Source organism: Myotis myotis, unplaced genomic scaffold (genome assembly GCF_014108235.1).
Source record: "Myotis myotis isolate mMyoMyo1 unplaced genomic scaffold, mMyoMyo1.p scaffold_m19_p_9, whole genome shotgun sequence".
Classification (NCBI taxonomy): domain Eukaryota; kingdom Metazoa; phylum Chordata; class Mammalia; order Chiroptera; family Vespertilionidae; genus Myotis; species Myotis myotis.
Genome location: NW_023416401.1, coordinates 38,322,761 through 38,341,157, shown reverse-complemented (window position 1 = coordinate 38,341,157; position 18,397 = coordinate 38,322,761). Strand labels below are relative to the sequence as shown.

At 43.7% G+C, this 18,397-nt stretch overlaps 1 protein-coding gene and 1 pseudogene across 1 annotated transcript; both read left to right on the top strand.

The window, feature by feature from the left end:
- Positions 1-3,988: 3,988 nt before the first annotated feature.
- Positions 3,989-4,595, top strand: CETN1 (centrin 1). The gene has a single exon (XM_036320988.1). It carries the CDS (start codon positions 4,077-4,079, stop codon positions 4,593-4,595), a length of 519 nt encoding a protein of 172 aa, XP_036176881.1. The 5' UTR covers positions 3,989-4,076.
- Positions 4,596-5,677: 1,082 nt separating this feature from the next.
- Positions 5,678-6,030, top strand: LOC118663686 (annotated as a pseudogene).
- The last annotated feature ends 12,367 nt before the right edge of the window (positions 6,031-18,397 follow it).

Below are 18,397 nucleotides of genomic sequence, written 5' to 3'. Positions count from 1 at the left end.
TCGAGTTTTCTAAAGAATGTAAGTTCTGCTAACCTCTGGGCATGTCCTTGGGATACATGTAAAGTCACAACATATGCACAGTGCGGGTTTTTTTCCAAGGGAATTAAATTTGCTCAATGGTCAGTCATTCGAAACCATCATAAAACCAGCAAATGTGCTACAGAGCAGAACAATTCATTTTTTTAAAGAGAAAACACGGGCTTATAAAGACAGTTCATGCTGTTAGAGGCTTTTTCCAAATGTTTCTCTGGGTCCCAAGGAAGTGCTTTAGATCTCCTTTCCTACCAGGAGTATTTGGGTGAAAGTTTGGGAAGCAGAGTGCGATTCTGGTAAGTTCTTTTCTAAAACACAGTCTGCATTTATATCTGAGAGGAGTATTTCTTTATTTCTGGGGTTTGTGGAATGAGAAATTATGTAGCCCTTGGCTGGACACTTAAGTCTGTTCCTGGGCTTGCCAAAAAGTCCTGGGCTGAGTCACTGTACTGAACTTCATAATCTCATTCAAAGACCACCGGGATTGTAAAACGCTTGCTGCTCAGTCCAGTTCTTGTAAATGGCTTCACATATTTAAGAATAAATCATTTAGTTCTGTTATTGTGGGTTGGGGGTCACCCCTCCACCACCCTGGCACAGTTGTCCTGCTTAGAAGTGTCAAGCATTTGTATGTTCTCTGTTCTACATGTGTTGGAAAGTAAATAGGTAGCAATAAAGAAACTTTATTATGCATGTTTTCTGCCTTGGGTGGTACCTGGAATTTGCTGAATTTGCTGAGTGCAACTTAAATTTTAAAAGGCTCTCGAGGCTCACATTTTTCATGCCATGCAAGTCAAATAGAAAACCAAACAATGAGAATAAGCAAACTGTATGGGTCCTTTCTCTTGGTCTCAGCTGACCCAGACCCTGTTGTGAAATTCCAGCACCTCTTTTTTCCTCCCTCCCAGCTGTTAAGCTTCCATGACCAGATTTAAACAACCATCTCTTTCCCCCCCCTCTCAGATAATCAACTGCTGATTTGGTATATTACCTAGGACATTCTTGTACAAAGAATTTTAAGTGCAAGAAACAAAACAAAACAAAACAAAATTGTTCCTACCCATCGATTTTCCAGGACATCTCATTTACTTTATGTCAGTCTTATTAGAACTTGAAAAGTGACGTTAAAGCAATTAAACTGATTTTCACACTGCAATATTGACTCTCACTAATGCCAATTAAGTGCACTTTGCCCAGACCGTTTGCCACTAAACTTATACCTGGCGCTGAAAGCAGGGAATGACGTGAAGCAGATCTAAAGACGAATGAACGTAAATACCACACATACTGCTCTTTCTCTCCATGAGTTGCCCAGAATGGGACCCTGTTTGAGATCCTACAAAAATCTTGTTAAAACATTTCTAGGCAAGATATTTAATTCTTGTTAGGTTTAGGGAAGAAAGTATCACATCCTCCCAGTGATACTACATTTTGGTAATAGTATCAACTTTTGGAGAAGGCAGCATGATGTAAACAAAGCCTCCGCATTGGACTCAGACAGGCCAAGGTTTAAATCCCAGAGTGACCATTTATTGGCTGAGTACCATTGGATATGTTACAAACCTCTCCTAGGCCTCTTTTTTTTTTTTTCCATCTGCAAAATGGGAAATGATGGCAACGATGAAAAAGGACAGCAAATGTGAGGAGCAAGCTCAATCCGAGGCATGCAATCAATGTAAATTTTCCTTCTTTTTTACACCAGATGACAGATTATGAACATAAAGTAACTCTCCATCCAGAGCCGACTCTGATTGAGAGCGCTTTTTCCAAAAAAGGGAGCTCTTGGTGGCCCTACGTTGTGACTGTTGATTGCACACATCTGGAAACCATGACAACCATTGTGCTTTGAGCTCAGCTTGTCCCAAATGTAGCTCTGTATAAGGCAGCCTCTATCCTTCAGTTTTTTTCCCAACACAGCATAGCTTGGCTTGAATTTGGGCAAGGAGCAATGTCAAAAGAAATGAACAATGTCTGGGAGGAATTCAGCTTCAACTAACAATTTCCCATCCCTTTTTGACCCACTAGAGGATTATCCCTGGAGTAGCTCCCTGAACATGCACAGGAAGCTGTATTATTATACCCACTTTGCAGATGCTTCAACTGAGTCTGGGAGGTTCACTGACTTTCTCAAGGGCACAGAGATAATAAAGCATGGGTTTAAGATAAGATCCCAGGTTTTTTGACCTGGTCAAGAAAGCAGCAGGATTGGCAGTGTTGGAAAATTGGCAGCTGGAGTGCCTACTTGCCCAAGTCCACTCTGCATTAACACCTCTGTAACAAGTGCTTGGGGTGGGGGTGAGGATCCTAAGTAAAATTCTTTGACCTTTTAGAAATCCTGTGCCCGGGCCCTCTGTCCATTAAGTCACATATGGGCTAGGGCAGGTAGTCAGACCTGGCTAATTAAACATGCCATGTAAACAAAATCTGGTCACTAATTTAAAAATAACACAGCCCCTCAAAATAAAATAAATACAAACAGCACAGCCCAGCCGGCATGGCTCAGCAGTTGAGTGTCGACCTATGAACCAGGACCTGGTCACGGTTCAATTGTGGGCTCGATCCCTAGTAGGGGACATGCAGTGGGCAACTGATGAATGATTCTCTCTCATCATTGATGTTTCTATCTCTTTCTCCTTCTCCCTTCCTCTCTGAAATCAATAAAAATATAATTTTTTAAAGTTTAAAAAATAAAAACAACACAAAATTTGTAAAATACTCCTAGCATAACTAAATCTTTGGGGACTTTTGTTTATTTTGACAAATCAGAAGTATTTTAAGACCAACATTAATTTTCATTCATGTATTCAAAAAGTATTTATTAATTTGCCTAATATATGTCAAGCTCTCTTCTAGATGCTGGTGATACAAAAACTGTTAAAAAAAAAAAAAAAAAAAAAAAAAACCCAACAACAACAATTCTTGAAAATGCCCTCTTGTAACAGGTTAAGTAGAGATAAATTGAGATTTTTTTTAATAATGCAAAAAAAGTCAGCTTTTTTTTTTTTTTAACTGTTAATAAAAGTTAAAGAAATATAGAGCAATTCTAAAGGCGATTCCTTACGGGGCTTACTTTTTTCTTTCTTTTTATTTAAAAGGCTTCCAGTTTCCTCTTGCCTCTCCATTCTCAGGAGGTAATTTTGAGTCCCAACCTGCTCTGCAGCATCTGCCTGTGTCCACTGCCAAGCAGGGCAATCAGAGAGTGGGTTTCAGCCGGCCTGATTGGATGATAAACAGTGAGAGTAATGTGCTGCTAGAGGGTTTTTTTAAATGCCTGAATACCAGAATGCAGTATTCCAACCCGTCTCTGCAAATCAAAAGCCTAGTGAATGAAATTATGACCACTATTCGAGTGCAATTACACTGAGCATATAAAATTGAAACACGGGGAGTAAATCATGCAGTTGGATATTACATTTCCTATTCCAGTGTGTGCCAAATAAACCAGTGAAGTGTTATTATTGTGGAGCGTAATGTCAGGAGACAAACTTCTACAAATTTTATACATAACTTTTTCCATTTTATCTGTTTTCCATTTATGTCCACTGCAACACATGGTGTGACTTTTAATATTCTCTCCTCCTTCTTCCCCCACATTTAATGCCAAGGGATCAAACCCAATCTTGATTATCCTAAATTTACCCTCGAGTAATCTCAGCCCAAGAGGGTTTTTGGTTTTTTTTAACTAGTATGGAAAAGGAGGGAGGACTCTCAATAACCCTATACACCTGGTTCTGCAGATTCTGACAAATGGCCTGGAAAGACGAGCAAGTGCCAGTGCGCTATGGAGGACAACTGTGGCGACAGGCAGCCCGTGCCAGAGCGGGTCTCCGCTGGTGGAAACGGGGTAATCACTCAGGGAGCTGCGGGTTAGAGCGAAATAAGATCTCGCAGCCACGGAAGGCTGGTGAGCAGGGCCTCCCGGGAGAGCGCACGGACAGGGTTTGGGAACGAAGGAGGCCGGGCCGCGCCCGCGCTCCAGGTGGGGGCGCCCGGGCACGAGCTGGGGGACCACCGTTAAAAAGGTAACCGCTGCCGGACGGACGATGGCTTCCAGCGCTAGGAAGCCAAGTGTGGCCTCTACCAGCCAGAAGAAAAAGTTGGGCCCTCAGCCCGAGCTCACCGAAGAGCAGAAGCAAGAAGTTCGTGAAGCGTTTGACCTCTTCGATGCCGATGGGAGTGGGACCATCGACGTGAAGGAGCTGAAGGTGGCCATGAGAGCGCTGGGCTTCGAGCCCAAGAAGGAAGAGATGAAGAAGATGGTCTCCGAGGTGGACAAGGAAGGCACCGGGAGAATCAGCTTCAACGACTTCTTGGCCGTGATGACGCAAAAGATGGCCGAGAAAGACACCAAAGAAGAAATTCTGAGGGCTTTCCGGCTCTTTGACGATGATGAAACCGGGAAGATCTCTTTCAGAAACCTGAAGCGCGTGGCCAACGAGCTGGGGGAAAACCTCAACGACGAGGAGCTGCAGGAAATGATCAACGAAGCGGACCGGGATGGAGACGGCGAAGTGAACGAGGAAGAGTTCCTCCGCATCATGCAGAAGACCAACCTCTATTAAAGCCCGCGGCTTCCCCCTCACGCCCGCCCCGCGGAGAGCTTGCTGACCTGCTGGGCTCCCTGCTTCTGCTTTGTGAAACCCTGGTTAGAAGACAGCTCGATCCCTCCTCTTGCCTCAATTTGTCTAGATGTTTCTATGCCCAAATGTTTGGCTCAAGTATAGAATTTTAAAGATGCTTTCAATGTGAGTTTTGTTTCTTCGTTCTCGAGGGCAGACCTGGGGTAATTTTGGTTGAAGTTTTTAAACGGGGGGCCCTGAATCTTCAGTCTGCCCACCATTGGCTCCTCTTTGGTGGACATCCATGAAACTGAACCCAGGATGGCTTCTGGGGACAAACAGCCATGCGGTTCCTTTGTCACTTCTTTGGTTGTCCTAAATGATCTCACTTCATATATTATTCCTTAAATTCTAGTCATTGATCCAGCATGATGAGCTGGAATCAGCCAGTAGGTATCCTAGCCATTGCTTCTCACTGAACTGAGTACTGATTTGAAGGAAATCAGTTCAGCCACTTACTGAGCTCAGGAAAGTCACTGTTCTGAACTATAGGCTTGCCTCTAGGTGGTGCTAAATTGTACAACTTAGACTCTTCCCAGATTGCATCACATGCAAATGGTTCTTCATTTGTGTGTCAATCATCCACTGTGGATTATCCAGAGCCGGAATGTATCCGTGGGCCACAGAATAAAAGTAAAATTTAATATCGGCCCAAGTGAGGTGTAATTTACTGAAGAGATTAAGCTAGCTAATGATTTTAGAAGATGGTGGAGGCGGGGGATTTCTGCGGTGTTTGGGTTATTATACCCCTGCATTGACAGGCATCTAGGAGAACCACATAAATTTAAAAGACCGTCAAACCTCAGAGGGAAGGTAGGGGAGGGTGGGGGTAAGGGGGAGAGATCAACCAAAGGACTTGTATGTATGCATATAAGCCTAACCAATGGACACAGACAACAGGGGGGTGAGGGCATGAGCGAGGGGGTGGGGGGTGGGGTAATGGGGGAATAAGGACACATATGTAATACTTTAATCAAGAAAGAAATTTAAAAAAATAAATAAAAAAGAGAGGGTGCTCCAGTGTAATGCGGTGCGTAGCCGCCTTTGTTGGTATAAATCATGCCAGCGCTAAAGGGGACTTTGATAACAACATACAGTTGTCTCACACTGGCTGCACTCTCCATTGGACTGTGGTGGACTTTTGATAGATTTCGAACTGGTTTTGGCCTTGGAGTAGGAATTGCTTTCTTGGCAACCTTGGTCTCTCAACTGCTAGTCTATAATGGTGTTTATCAATATGTTTCTCCAGATTTCCTCTATGTTTGCTCTTGGTTACCATGTATATTTTTTGCTGGAGGCATAACAATGGGAAATATTGGTCGACAACTGGCAATGTCTGAATGTAAAGTTACCGCAGAAAAATCTCATCAGGAATGAAGAAGGCAAAAATATATTTTTTTGTATAAGTTAGCTAATGATTTTCAGTAAATATTTACAAATGTAAGATCTTAGTTTAGAAAATTCTAAAAAAAATAGAATACATTTTAAGGTATTTATCTGTCCTTGGAAAGATCAACAAGTGTTTAGTTATTAACTACTATAACATAACTGTAGTCATTTAATTACTGCTTTATTACAAGCCATTATCTACATGCTAATTCTTAGACTACATTGGTTCTTTTTTTTTTTTTTTAATATATTTTATTGATTTTTTACAGAGAGGAAGGGAGAGAGATAGAGAGTTAGAAACATCGATGAGAGAGAAACATCGACCAGCTGCCTCCTGCACATCCCCCATCGGGGATATGCCCGCAACCCAGGTACATGCCCCCGACCGGAATCGAACCCGGGACCCTTCAGTCCGCAGGCCAACGCTCTATCCACTGAGCCAAACCGGTTTCGGCAACATTGGTTCTTGATACCTGATATTTTTCCACCTTTGGTATATAGTTGATGTCAGAATGTCTGGCATAGAAATAGTTCTCTGTTTTATAATCCCAGGAAACTATTTCACTGTGGCTTGAGTATGTGTTAATATTATTTGTTTTCTGTTAATAATTAAGCCTTTCTTGCTTTGAAAGAAGATACCTACCCTTTTGAATATCTATAAATCTGAAGTCAGGGAAAATTTAAATAATATAATTATGGGAAAATTATATATATATATATATATATATATATATATATATATATATATATATTCCCACAGAGGGTGTCCCCCAAAAATGTATACACACTTTAACAGCCAATAGCTCAATTTTGAGAATAAAATGTATTTTAATAGACACTGCCTTTATAATTATTCAAAATGTGTGTAGACATTTTGGGGGGACACCCTATATGTTGAGATGGAGGCCTAGACTAATTTTTGATAATGCACAGCAAAACTATTAAATAGGCAAGGTATTTTTGTCACAACTAAACCTAAATTAAATCCTCAAAGTCCCATTAAGATAAATGCTGAAATTCTAGAGAATTTGTCACTTGTTTTGCCAGCAATTTTACCCTTCATAGGGTGGGGAATCTAATCAGGGAGCTGCTACGCTGGACTTAATTCTCATTAACGGGGACTAATTTGCCAAAGCAGGAGGACTAGCTGAAGTGATGGGTATGTGGGCACTCACTATGAGATCTTGCTGAGGCGGCTGGCACCAGGCAGGGAACTCACCCAGGCTGCAAATGTTAATAGTTCAGGTTCAAGGTCTTAGTGTGAACTCGGGTGCAGGTGTAGAGAATTCGTGTACCATTTGGGCCAGCATCAGTGTGAAGGGCCTGATCTGAGAGCAAGCGGAGTGTGACATTCTGGAAAGCAGGGAGTTTCTGGCATCCTGTTGACCAGTTTTGGCCCCAAAATCCACATATGGATCAAGGTAGAAATACTCCAAACAAAGAAAGTTGGCAGAAACGGGGAGTAAGGGTCAGAGCCTCAGCCAGCTGGGCTGGACCGGCCTGGCACCTGGACCATCAGAAGATAGACATGAACATCGGGAACCTGCCATCAGGCTGCTCAAACACCTGGGGTCAACCATGAAGGCTGCAGCCCGGTACCTAAGAGTTCCCCTGAGGGTGCAATCCACCCCACACAAAGGAAGGGGGCTCCAGAACACCTCTGTCCCACTCACAGCTAAGGAAGAAACTCTTGCTGCACGATTAGTCTTGTTTCTCAGTTAGCTATACTCTGGGGGACAGAAGGTAAAGGAGGGGAGGGGAAATGACTAGAGCAGGTCTAGACATTTGAATTTTAAGAGAAGTTAATCATACATGTCTGGCTGGGTCAGACATGTATCCTAGTCTTTACAAAGGCAGAACACAAAAAAAGTCAGAGTTCCTAGCCAGTGTTGCTCAGAGGTTAAGCATCGATCTATAAACCAGGAGATCATAGTTAAATTCCAGGTCGGGATACATACCCAGGTTGCGGGCTTGATCCCCCATAGGGGGCATGAAGGAGGCAGCCAATCAATGATTCTCTCCCATCAGTAGTGTTTCTATCTCTCTCCCTCTCCCTTCCCCTCTCAAATCAATAAAAATACTATTTTTAAAAGACTTCAGAGAGAATTTATAGACACATTTTTGCTAATGAGGAAACATAGCTATAAAGCTTGGGAATAACTAAAAGTAACTTTCAATAATCTGAACAATAAAGATTTAATTTTAAAAAAAAAGTAACTTTCACTGGGTTCTTACAAGTGGTCCCAATAAAGAAGCAGGAAATATACCAAAGAAACTCATGGGACTATGTAGGGACCTCAATGATAAGCCCTTGGTTTCTAATGACAAATGGGACAGATGAGAAACAGAGGAGTACAGGGCCAAGAATGAAAATATTAGGGTATCAAAGCTGTATTACTATCAAGAAAGCAAATGCCCCAATAGGGCCAAGGACAGCAAAGGGAATTTTATTCTTAACATTCTGGTTGGTCACCACTGTCTGAGTCCATATATATTCCAATCCCAGGCCACTACTCTTTCCATACAAAGTGGATAACCAAGTGCACTACCAAAAATTCTGCACACCGGAAGATTTCCTCCTTCCCTGCTCTCTCTGGCCCCCTCTGTCGTCCATTATAAGCCAAGGTGACCCATCCTGGAATCTAGTCAGCCTTTTTACTCCTCCAACAGCTGCTCCTAGGGGACCCACTACCCATGTGGTCATACATAGGAGCTGAGGAAGAAGCTCTGGCACAACTCGGTGGATGGCATGGGGTGCCTCCTCCTCATGCAGCTTACTTGGGCCCTCTAGCGAGACCTGATCCCAGATATATCGTTTCTTTTTTCAGTTTCCTAAGGTGGCAGATTACATGATTTGTTTTAGACCTTTCTTCTTCTCTAATATATACATTGAATGCTATAAATTTCCCTCTAAACACTGCTCTCATTGTATCCCACACATTTTGATAGGTAGTGCTTGCATTTTTATTTAGTTCCAAATATGTTTTAATTTTTTTGAGACTTCTTTGACCTATGGGCTATTTAGAAGTATACTGTTTAAAAAGCTGTAATACATTTATACCATGGAATACTATGCAGCAGTAAAAAAGAAGGATCTCTTACTCTTTGGACAGCATGGAGGGACCTGGAGAGTATTATGCTAAGCGAAATAAGCCAGTCAGAGAAAGACAAGTATCACTTGATCTCACTCATATGTGGAATCTAATGAACAAAATAAACTGTTGAACTAAAATAAATCCAGAGGCATAGAAGCATGGAATTTCAGAAGACTGTTGAATTTCAGAGGGAAGGCTGGAGTGGGTGGGTGGGTGGGTGGGAGGTAATCAACCAAAGGACTTGTATGCATATATGCATAACCCATAGACACAGACAATAGGGTGGTGAAGGCACCAGCAGTGCACTAGGATTCCCTTTTCTCCACATCCTCACCAGCACTTGTTATTTGTTGGTTTGTTGATGGTAGTCATTGGTAGCCATTCTGACAGGTGTGAGGTGATACCTCATGTCGTTTTAATTTGCATCTCTCTTAATGAGTAGTGACTTTGAGCATTTTTTCATGTCTCTTGGTCTTCTGTATGTCCTCTTTGGGGAAGTGTCTATTTAGGTCCTTTGCCCATTTTTTAATTGGATTGTTTGTCTTCCTTTTGTTGAGTTGTATGAATACTCTATATTAATTTGGAAATTAACCCTTTGTCAGATGTATCGTTGCCAAATATACATTCTCCCATACAGTGGGTTCCCTTTTCATTTTGATGTTGGTTATGTTCCTATCATAAATGTGCAGAGTTATGGATTAGATGAATATTTTCCCAAGATGCCACAGGTATTTCAGGCTTTTGATGTTGGGATGCCATACCAGGCATCTCTATTTTCATATGGGCTTCTTGGATGTAAAATAAAATGAAATGTATTTAGAGAGAGAACCTTTAGACTCACAGATTTCATTTTGATTTTAACAACCAAACAAAATTACTTTTCCGACATAAGAATATTTTATTACTACAGTTGATGATGATTACTTATAGAAAACATGCCTGACTTATTACTGATCTTGCCTAATATGTTTACAATTCAGGGTGATGATAAAGGTGATTGTGTGATTTTAATATATAGCCAACACTTAAATAGCACTTACTCCATACCACCCACTGTTCTAAGAGCTTCTACCTATTCTATTGCTATCTCCATTTCATAGAAGAGAAAGCTGAGGCATGGGGAGATTAAGGAATTGATGCATGGCTACATAGCTAGCAAGTGGGGAAGGGAAGATTTGAACCCAATCTCTCTGGCTCCTGAGTCCAGACTCAAAGCTTAAATACTATCCACCATCCTAACACCCTATTTAGTTTAAACAACTTGTCAGGACCTGTCCGGTACAGTGCATGTGTCCACTTCGAAGGTCACACACTTAGCCGATGGTGCTTCTAGACTCAGAATATTTTTGGAACTCCTTTTGCGTAGACAGTCTGAAAACCTCCAGCATATTCTTCTGGAGGCAAGTCTAACTTCATTGAGACTGGGATTAATTTTTGGAAATCGCCTCAAATTATTTGTACTCAAAGCTTATGAATAGAGTGGCTGGAGAAGCTGGATATTATCATTTGAGGTTTCAAACAGTAAATGCCACTGAAGGAATGAGCCTAATTTCTGTGAACGGTGTGTAAACTGGCTATGAAGGCACCTCCAAAAGAGGCACCGGAAGGTAGTGACGGACTACCTCTGAGTGAGCATTGTTGGAAGAAGCATCTAATCACCAAGGCAACCGGTGTTGTGAGGGAACAACACTCACTGGGATATGTACATCTGGTGCTGTCATCTTCAACGTTAGAACTGCACAGACGCATCTTTCGCTTTGTAAAACAACTGTTCTCACATTTACCAAGAAATAAAAAGGGGGGAGGAGAAGGCACCCAATAGGGTATTTTCTTGTATTCAGGAGAAAAGACAGAGCTCTGCCAGCTCAAGTAGAAGTAACAGTCATCATATCATCTTAGGGCAGCAACCGCTTCCTGGTGAGACAGGCCTAGGTTTGAGGCCCAGCACAGAGCGGTTTCCTAGCTGGTTTGGGGGAAATTACTTCTCTGAATCTTAGAATCTTTCTCTACAAGTTAGGGGGGATTTTATTACCTTGTCAGTATGTTGCCAGAATTAAAAATAATTTTTTACTTCACCCAAGGATATGTTTTTATTGGAGAGAGAGAGAGAGAGAGAGAGAGAGAGAGAGAGAGAGAGAGAGAGAGAGATTGGTCGTATCCCACACACACCCTGACCAGGGATCGAACCCACAACCTATGTATGTGCCCTGACTGGGAACCGAACCCACAACCTTTTGGTATCTAGGATGACACTTCAACCAACTGAGCCACTGGCCAGGGCAGAATTAGAAATAATTTCTATAAAGTGATCTGACACAAGTAGACCAGTACAAGTAAGCTTTTAAAATACATGAAGCGTACCAAAAACAACAACAAAAAAGATAAAAGTGGATAAATAAGTAAATCCTTCTCACATATAAAGTGAAAAAACCTCAGGAAAATACTGTCTAAAACTTGCCCACTGCTCCAAGGTCCGCCGTGCAGAGGAGGCGGGAGAGTAAGAGTGGGAACCTTTTTAAACGTTACGGGCCCTGAGCAAGGGTCGACTTGCGATTGGCGTTGGCTTTTCTGCTCTCTAGCTGCCGCTTCCATCATCCAGGGTGTGTGAGCCGGGGGCCCCGGGGCAGGGTCTGGCTTGTAGCCTGGCGGCGACATGACTCACTGGGCGGCTGCAGGAGGCGGCCTGCGCCGTGCACCCGGGTCCCTGCAGCCAGCGCCCAGCCGGCGAGCAGCAGAGGCTGACGCCCAGCCAGGACGCGCTCCGCATCCGCAAGGCCAGCGCCGCCCGGGGAGCAGCGCGGGGCGCACTGGCTGGCACACAGGCTCTGGCTGCCCCCCCCCACACACACACACACACACACACACCCCGCTGGACCCGCTTGGAGGGGTCCTTTTTTCTAATTTGCACAAGGAATTGTCTGCATCACCCATGGCCTGTTGTTTTGTTTGTCTTTCTTGAACTGAGGTTGCCAGTTTTGAAAAATCGGGCATTTCATACAGGAGTCACGGTTTCTAGCTTCTTGTAGAAAACGGGATGTTTTTCCACAGGAGGCCCACACTCCTTCTTGGCCATGGTCAGCTTTTGGCTGGAGCGAAGGAGCGCGGCGCCCCTCGCACCTGGACTCCTGGACAGGCCGGCTCCCCCTGCCTGCGGACTGGTGCTGAGCTAACGGGCCGAGGGCCAGGGAGCGGCACAGGTGCCTCCAGGGGGCAGCACTCGCGCGCATCCAGCGCCGAGGAGTAGCCGCTGAGGGGAGCATCCCCGGGGAGGGGGTGGGGAGGAAATGTCTGCGCTCACTGCTCCCGCCCGCTTCTCCCGAGGGGTCAGGCAGGGTGGACCCCGTGGATGTGTAGCCTCTCTAGCGTGGACAGAGCAAGCCCCCCGCCCCCCCCCCCCCCACACACACACACCCCAACACTCCGTTCTTGCTGGGAAACACACAAACACTGGCGGCTACTTCAGAGGCTGCTGCAAAACCCAGGGACCTCCACAGCTACTCCACACTGTTTCTTCTCCTTCTCAAAACAGCCCGGAGGGAGAGGTAGGTTTAGGGAGAGAACCCTGTGAAAGTATTGGCAACACACACACACCACCACCGCCACCGCCGCCGCCACCCCCACCCCAGGCAAAAAAATAATCACTCGCAGGTATCAAAGCTCAGTAGCGCCCTGACTGGTTTGGCTCAGTGGATAGAGCGTCGGCCTACGGACTCAAGGGTCCCAGGTTCGATTCTGGTCAAGGGCATGTACCAAGGTAGCGGGCACATCCCCAGTGGGGAGTGTGCAGGAGGCAGCTGATCGATGTTTCTCTCTCATCGATGTTTCTAACTCTCTATCCTTCTCCCTTCCTCTCTGTAAAAAATCAATAAAATATATTTTTAAAAAAAACAAAAAAAAAACTCAGGTAGCTCCTGGCGCTCTCAGCCCAGTGGTTTCAATCCACAGTCCTGATGGGCCCTGGTCAACTGGTCTTGATTAAACAGATAGCTGTGTCCACTATTTATGGCTAAGAAAGCTGATTACTCCAGCAGCTTACAGCAGCTTAACCTACTTTCAATGCACTGGTCTCGCCCGAGGACAACACAATGTTCCGTTATCTGCTTTTCTCCCCCTGGAACTTGTCTCTGGACATTGCAAACAGAAATCCTAATAAGATTACTTTTTTTTTTTTTTTTTTTAACCTGTCTCTTTTGAGAACAGGATTTTCAAACTCCTCCCTCAACATGGATGGAAACCCCTCAGTGCCTGGCAGAAGTTTCCAAAAATAACATAGCAGCACGATTACTGAAAAGAGATGAGATGTTGTTACCTAATAAAGATGCCATAACTGTAGAATGATGAACTACCAGGGGAAGTGAATCAATAGGGAAGACACGTCGGAATGAGGGGTAGTAAAAATCACTTAAACTTGGGGTGACCTTGAAGGAAGCCACGGCGATATGTTTTGCCAGGTCCCTTGGATAGCGTGTTGAGACGCAGCTGTTTCAGGTCTTACTATCCCGTAGCCCCTTGCTGAGCCTTCTTCCTTGGGCAGCCTGGAGTCGCTCCTGAGTCCAAATGGTTGCCTGAGTTCCTCTCTACACTCCATCCTTTAGGCCAGTGGTTCTCAACCTTGGCTGCACATAAGAATCACCTGGGAATCTTTTTAAAATCCTGATTTCTGGGCCTCATCCTCCGGAAATTCTGTTATGTTTCTTTGTTATGTGGCCCCACCCCATAACAAAGAAACAGAATTTCCGGAGGATGAGGCCCAGAAATCAGGATTTTAAAAAGATTCCCAGCTGATTCTCATGTGCAGCCAAGGTTGAGAACCACTGCTTTAGGCAGATCGACTGATGAGACAATTTCATGGAAGCATCTCGCTTGTAGCAACGGGGACAGGGGTGCCTCTCTTTGATAATTTAGAACAGCGGTGAGCAGAGGGTCAGATCTCCCTGGGGTGGTGTCGCAAACTGAAAAAGTGGCTGTGGCACTGCGTTCCTCTACGGTTTTCTACAGCTGTTCCAGATTTTCCATGGCCTCACCTTTAAATTAAAAGAATTTCTGCACTTTCAAGAATTTGAAAACAAAGCCATGTGTGAGGATATGAGATCCACTCGTATGCCCTTGCAAGAAATAGGTTGCATTCCTTTTTCTACACTTAAAAAAAAAGCACCTCTTTTTTTGTTGGATGCCATCTATGCAAATGATCCTAAATTAATCTTTAGCATGTGCCCATGTTGTTCTGATTTACTAAACTTTAAAAATATGTCCATTGTTCCCTTTTAACAGCTTTTGGCAATTTTTTCAGAAATTGAAATATATGACCAAATTAGCAAAACAAGTAACATTAGCAAGTACCATACAGCAAGCACTAATGTACACGTACCTCTACAATACACAAAAAGCATCATTATAGATCTTATAATGCTATATAAGGTTTCTTATTTAACTTCACTCTTAATTAGCAAAATTCAACAAATTTAGAGAGAGAGAAGCAAAATAATACCATTACCAGAATACTATTTTATACATGTCTTTAAGTAATTTTGTGGGTTTTTTAACTTTAAAAAATATGTATATGTTTTATTGATTTCAGAGAAGAAGGGAGAGGGAGATAGAAACATCAATGATGAGAGAGAATCAGTGATAGGCCACCTCCTGCATGCTCCCTACTGGAGATCAAGCCTGCAACCTGAGCATGTGCCCTTGACAGGATTCAAACCCGCTGACACCCTATCCACTGAGCCAAACTGGCTAGGGCTAATTTTGTTATTTTTTAAGGTAATTATCTGATGTAGTAGAGAGAACAAAAAGATCTGGCTTAGATAGAATTCTGGTTCTCCTTGGTAAAGAGAAGAAAAGTTTTGTGACCTTGGGCAAATGATTTAATTTCTCTGACCCTTGTTTTATTTATCTATAAAACGAGGTTGGTAATACTCATATCACAAAGTTGAAAGGATTAAATGAGAGTCTAGGTAAAATGTCTAACAGGGTGCCTGATGTTGACTTAAGATGCTTAGGTACATTTTTTAAAACTTTAAAAATAGTTGGTATTTCAAATGGTTTAAATGATTTATTTTCAACACCCAAAATGTCAGTGATTGCTTTAATCATAGAAATTAATAATGATTTCTCATAGATATAGAGAACAAATTGATGATTGCCAGATGGGAAGGGGTAGAGGAAAAGGTGAAAAGGGGGATGGGGTTAAGATGACAAATTGCCAGTTATAAAAACAGTCACAGAGATGTAAAGTACAGTGTAGGGAATATAGACAATAATACTGTAATAACTATGTAGGTTTCAGATGGATACTAGATTTACGGGGGTGATAACTTCATAAGTTATATAAATGTCTAATCACTATTGTATACCAATGGTAATTGAAAATTTTTTTTAATTTAAAGAAATTAATGATTTTAATCATAAGTATTAATTAAACTATTTCCATTAGATCATATCACATGGGCAAATCTTAATTTTGGTGGCTGATTTATTCATTCCTCTAATATGCAAGCTGTTGTTTGGCCTATTATCACTTGTGTGTTGTTACTATACTCACCAGTTGGATTTTTTTTTTAAATTTGCTTCAGTAGCATTAGCCTTTCCTACCAAGATTCAAAGCAATCCATTTGCCAATTTTTTTCTAAAATCTCTCGTAAATTATAAATAGTATATACTGGCTAAAAATTTCCCATACTTACACAAAAGACACATAAATCAGTATCTATGTGATGCTTCTCACTAATAAAAAGAGTTTATCTGGTTCAAGAACCAGGCCGTTTTATTGCATATCGAGTTTCTACAGTTTAGCCAAAAGTTTGCGGATAGACTTGCTGCAGGATTTCAATTGTTCACCATTTTCTCACTTAGCAATGTCCACAAGAGGGCACTATTACAACTCCTCCCTTACCAGGGTGCTGTTGTCAGAGTGTCCACAAGTGGGTACTATTGCAACTCTCCCCTTACTAGGGTGCAGTTCTCAAAATGTCCACAAGAGGACACTATTGCAACCCCTCCCTTTATAAATTAGGCATAGTAAGAGATTAACAATCACTGATACAATAGAACAATCAAAACAATATACTGTAAAATAATTTATGTGAATGTGATCTCTCAAAGTATCTTATTGTTTCGTACTCACCCTTCTTCTTGAAATGGATTCCATAAAAAAGATGGCTGTCACCCACGTTTTTTTATTGTTCCTTGCTCTGTCCACTGCGCCTGGCTTTAGCATATGCCCTGCAGCGTTGCCACACAAAGAGTTCATCTGTCCTTCCATGTTTTATGCCCCAGTGCCTCCTTTGAACTTGTATGGATGTGAGTTCTATTGGTCTTCTTGAGCCTGGTGTCATTGTAATGGAAGCCTTGCTTCAGATGGTATCCGTCTCCTTAACCAATATGTTCGGCTCTGCTGGAAATGTGGCAGGTGCAGCTTCTCCAGTAATTTTTATATTTTTTAAATATAGACACATCATTTAAAAAATTATTTACTTTCACCTGCAGTAAGAAAACATAACAACTCACAACTCTGATTTTTTTTTTTAAATGACACTTCTGTGGCTTTTTGGCTAACAAGTTGTTCAACATCAAAATTTAACTAATTTCTTATCACTTTCAGATAAAAATTTGGGGTACTATCCCTCCTGGGAGTCCCCTGCCTTTCCCCTCCCCCTCCTCCTCCTCCTCCTCCTCCTGGCCCCAGGCACCTTCCCATTAGCTTCCTCCTTCCAAACTCCAAGGGCCCTTCCTTTACCTGTTATCACTTGTTTCCTAAGCCCATTTCTTCTAGGAATTATTTTCCTTCCCCTATAATTTACCCAATAAATGTTCCCTTATCAAAAAAAAAAAAAATTGGCAATGACCCAAAGAGCTTTTGTAAGCAACTTGGATGTGCTTGAGTCCTTGAGGTGACCTGGGCACAGATAAGGGCTAGGGTTCTGACCAGATACAGTGGGGCCTTGACTTGCGAGTTTAATTCGTTCTGAGACAGAGCTCCTTAAGGAGCTCGTTAAAGAGCTCATTAACTCAAATTACTCTATCAACTCAATGCAGCTGGCATCTCAAAAAACTCGCTAGTCGGGACACTCGTAAGCCAAGGCCCCGCTGTACTGATAGGGAGTTCTTGGCTGGTCTGTAGATAAGATCGCGTCTCTAAAACCACCTCCTTCGGCCCAGCCCCGGGGCTGAGTGTGAGCAGCACCTGTGAGCCAGGAGGTCAGGGTTGGATTCCCCGTCAGGGGTCAGGGCACATGCCCGGGTTTCTGCTGGATCGCCAGGAGGGGGCGGGCAGGAGGCAGCCGGTCAATGATTCTCATCACTGATGTTTCTATCTCCCACTCCCTTCCTCTCTCTCTCTAAATATATATATTTATTTTATTTTTAATTAAACAGCCTCACAGAGGGACTTGTGCGTTCTAGTCACAGAGGTGATGGAGGGGTGCTCCAGGCGGGGACACAGTGACCTCCCCACGAAGCCAGAGAGCGTGCCCAGCGCGTCCCCAGCGAGCACCAGGCAGGCGGGCGGGGGTCCCTCCAGCTCCGACAGCCCCTTCTCTCAGAGGTTCCCAGCGCCACAGCTGCAGGCCCCGGTGGACACCCTTGAGAAGAAAACGCGAGGCCCGAACCGCACAGGCCTTCGCAGTGGGCCCGGAAGAAGCCTCTTGACAAGGAAGTGCGGGACGTGTGAGCCCACAGCCAGCGCCCCCGCCCGTCAGTTCAGCACCCAAGCGCCACCTTCACCTGGTGAACGGGGTCCCCAGCAGCGGAGAGGGTCCGGGCTCCCAGAGGCAAGTGTGGGCAGCGGCCCGGCCCCAGGACCGCGCGGCGGCTCGGCCCCGGCTCTGCGCCGCCCACCTGCACAGCTGCTCCTCCTAGAAGAGCCTTCGGCAGGTCAGCAACAGCAGGAGCAGTGACGGGGCGATGCAAGCCACGCTCGCAGCACACACATTAGCCCCCAAACTGCGTGTTAAGATGCATATCAAGGGCCGGCGTCCAGAAGGGGAGACTTGGAGGAAATCCCGGGAAGTAAGGGCTGCAGATGCGCATCCGTCCGCTGAGGGTGAATTCCGAAGGTGGGCATTGGGTACTCTCCTGACTGAGAGGCCATTTCTTCACCAGACTTTCTACCAAGTGCCAGGATCAGTGTCCGATGCCGAGGGAAAGAACTCTATAAAGTTCCACAACAGTAGCTATGAAACAGTTCGTCTTTCAGAAGACTACTTGCACGTACTGGGAAAGTTTACTATTTGAATGCTGTGCTTATACACGTTGTGTGAA

Excerpts from the sequence above, each read along its gene's own strand:
- CETN1 (XM_036320988.1), top strand. The coding sequence starts at position 4,077 with ATGGCTTCCAGCGCTAGGAAGCCAAGTGTGGCCTCTACCAGCCAGAAG.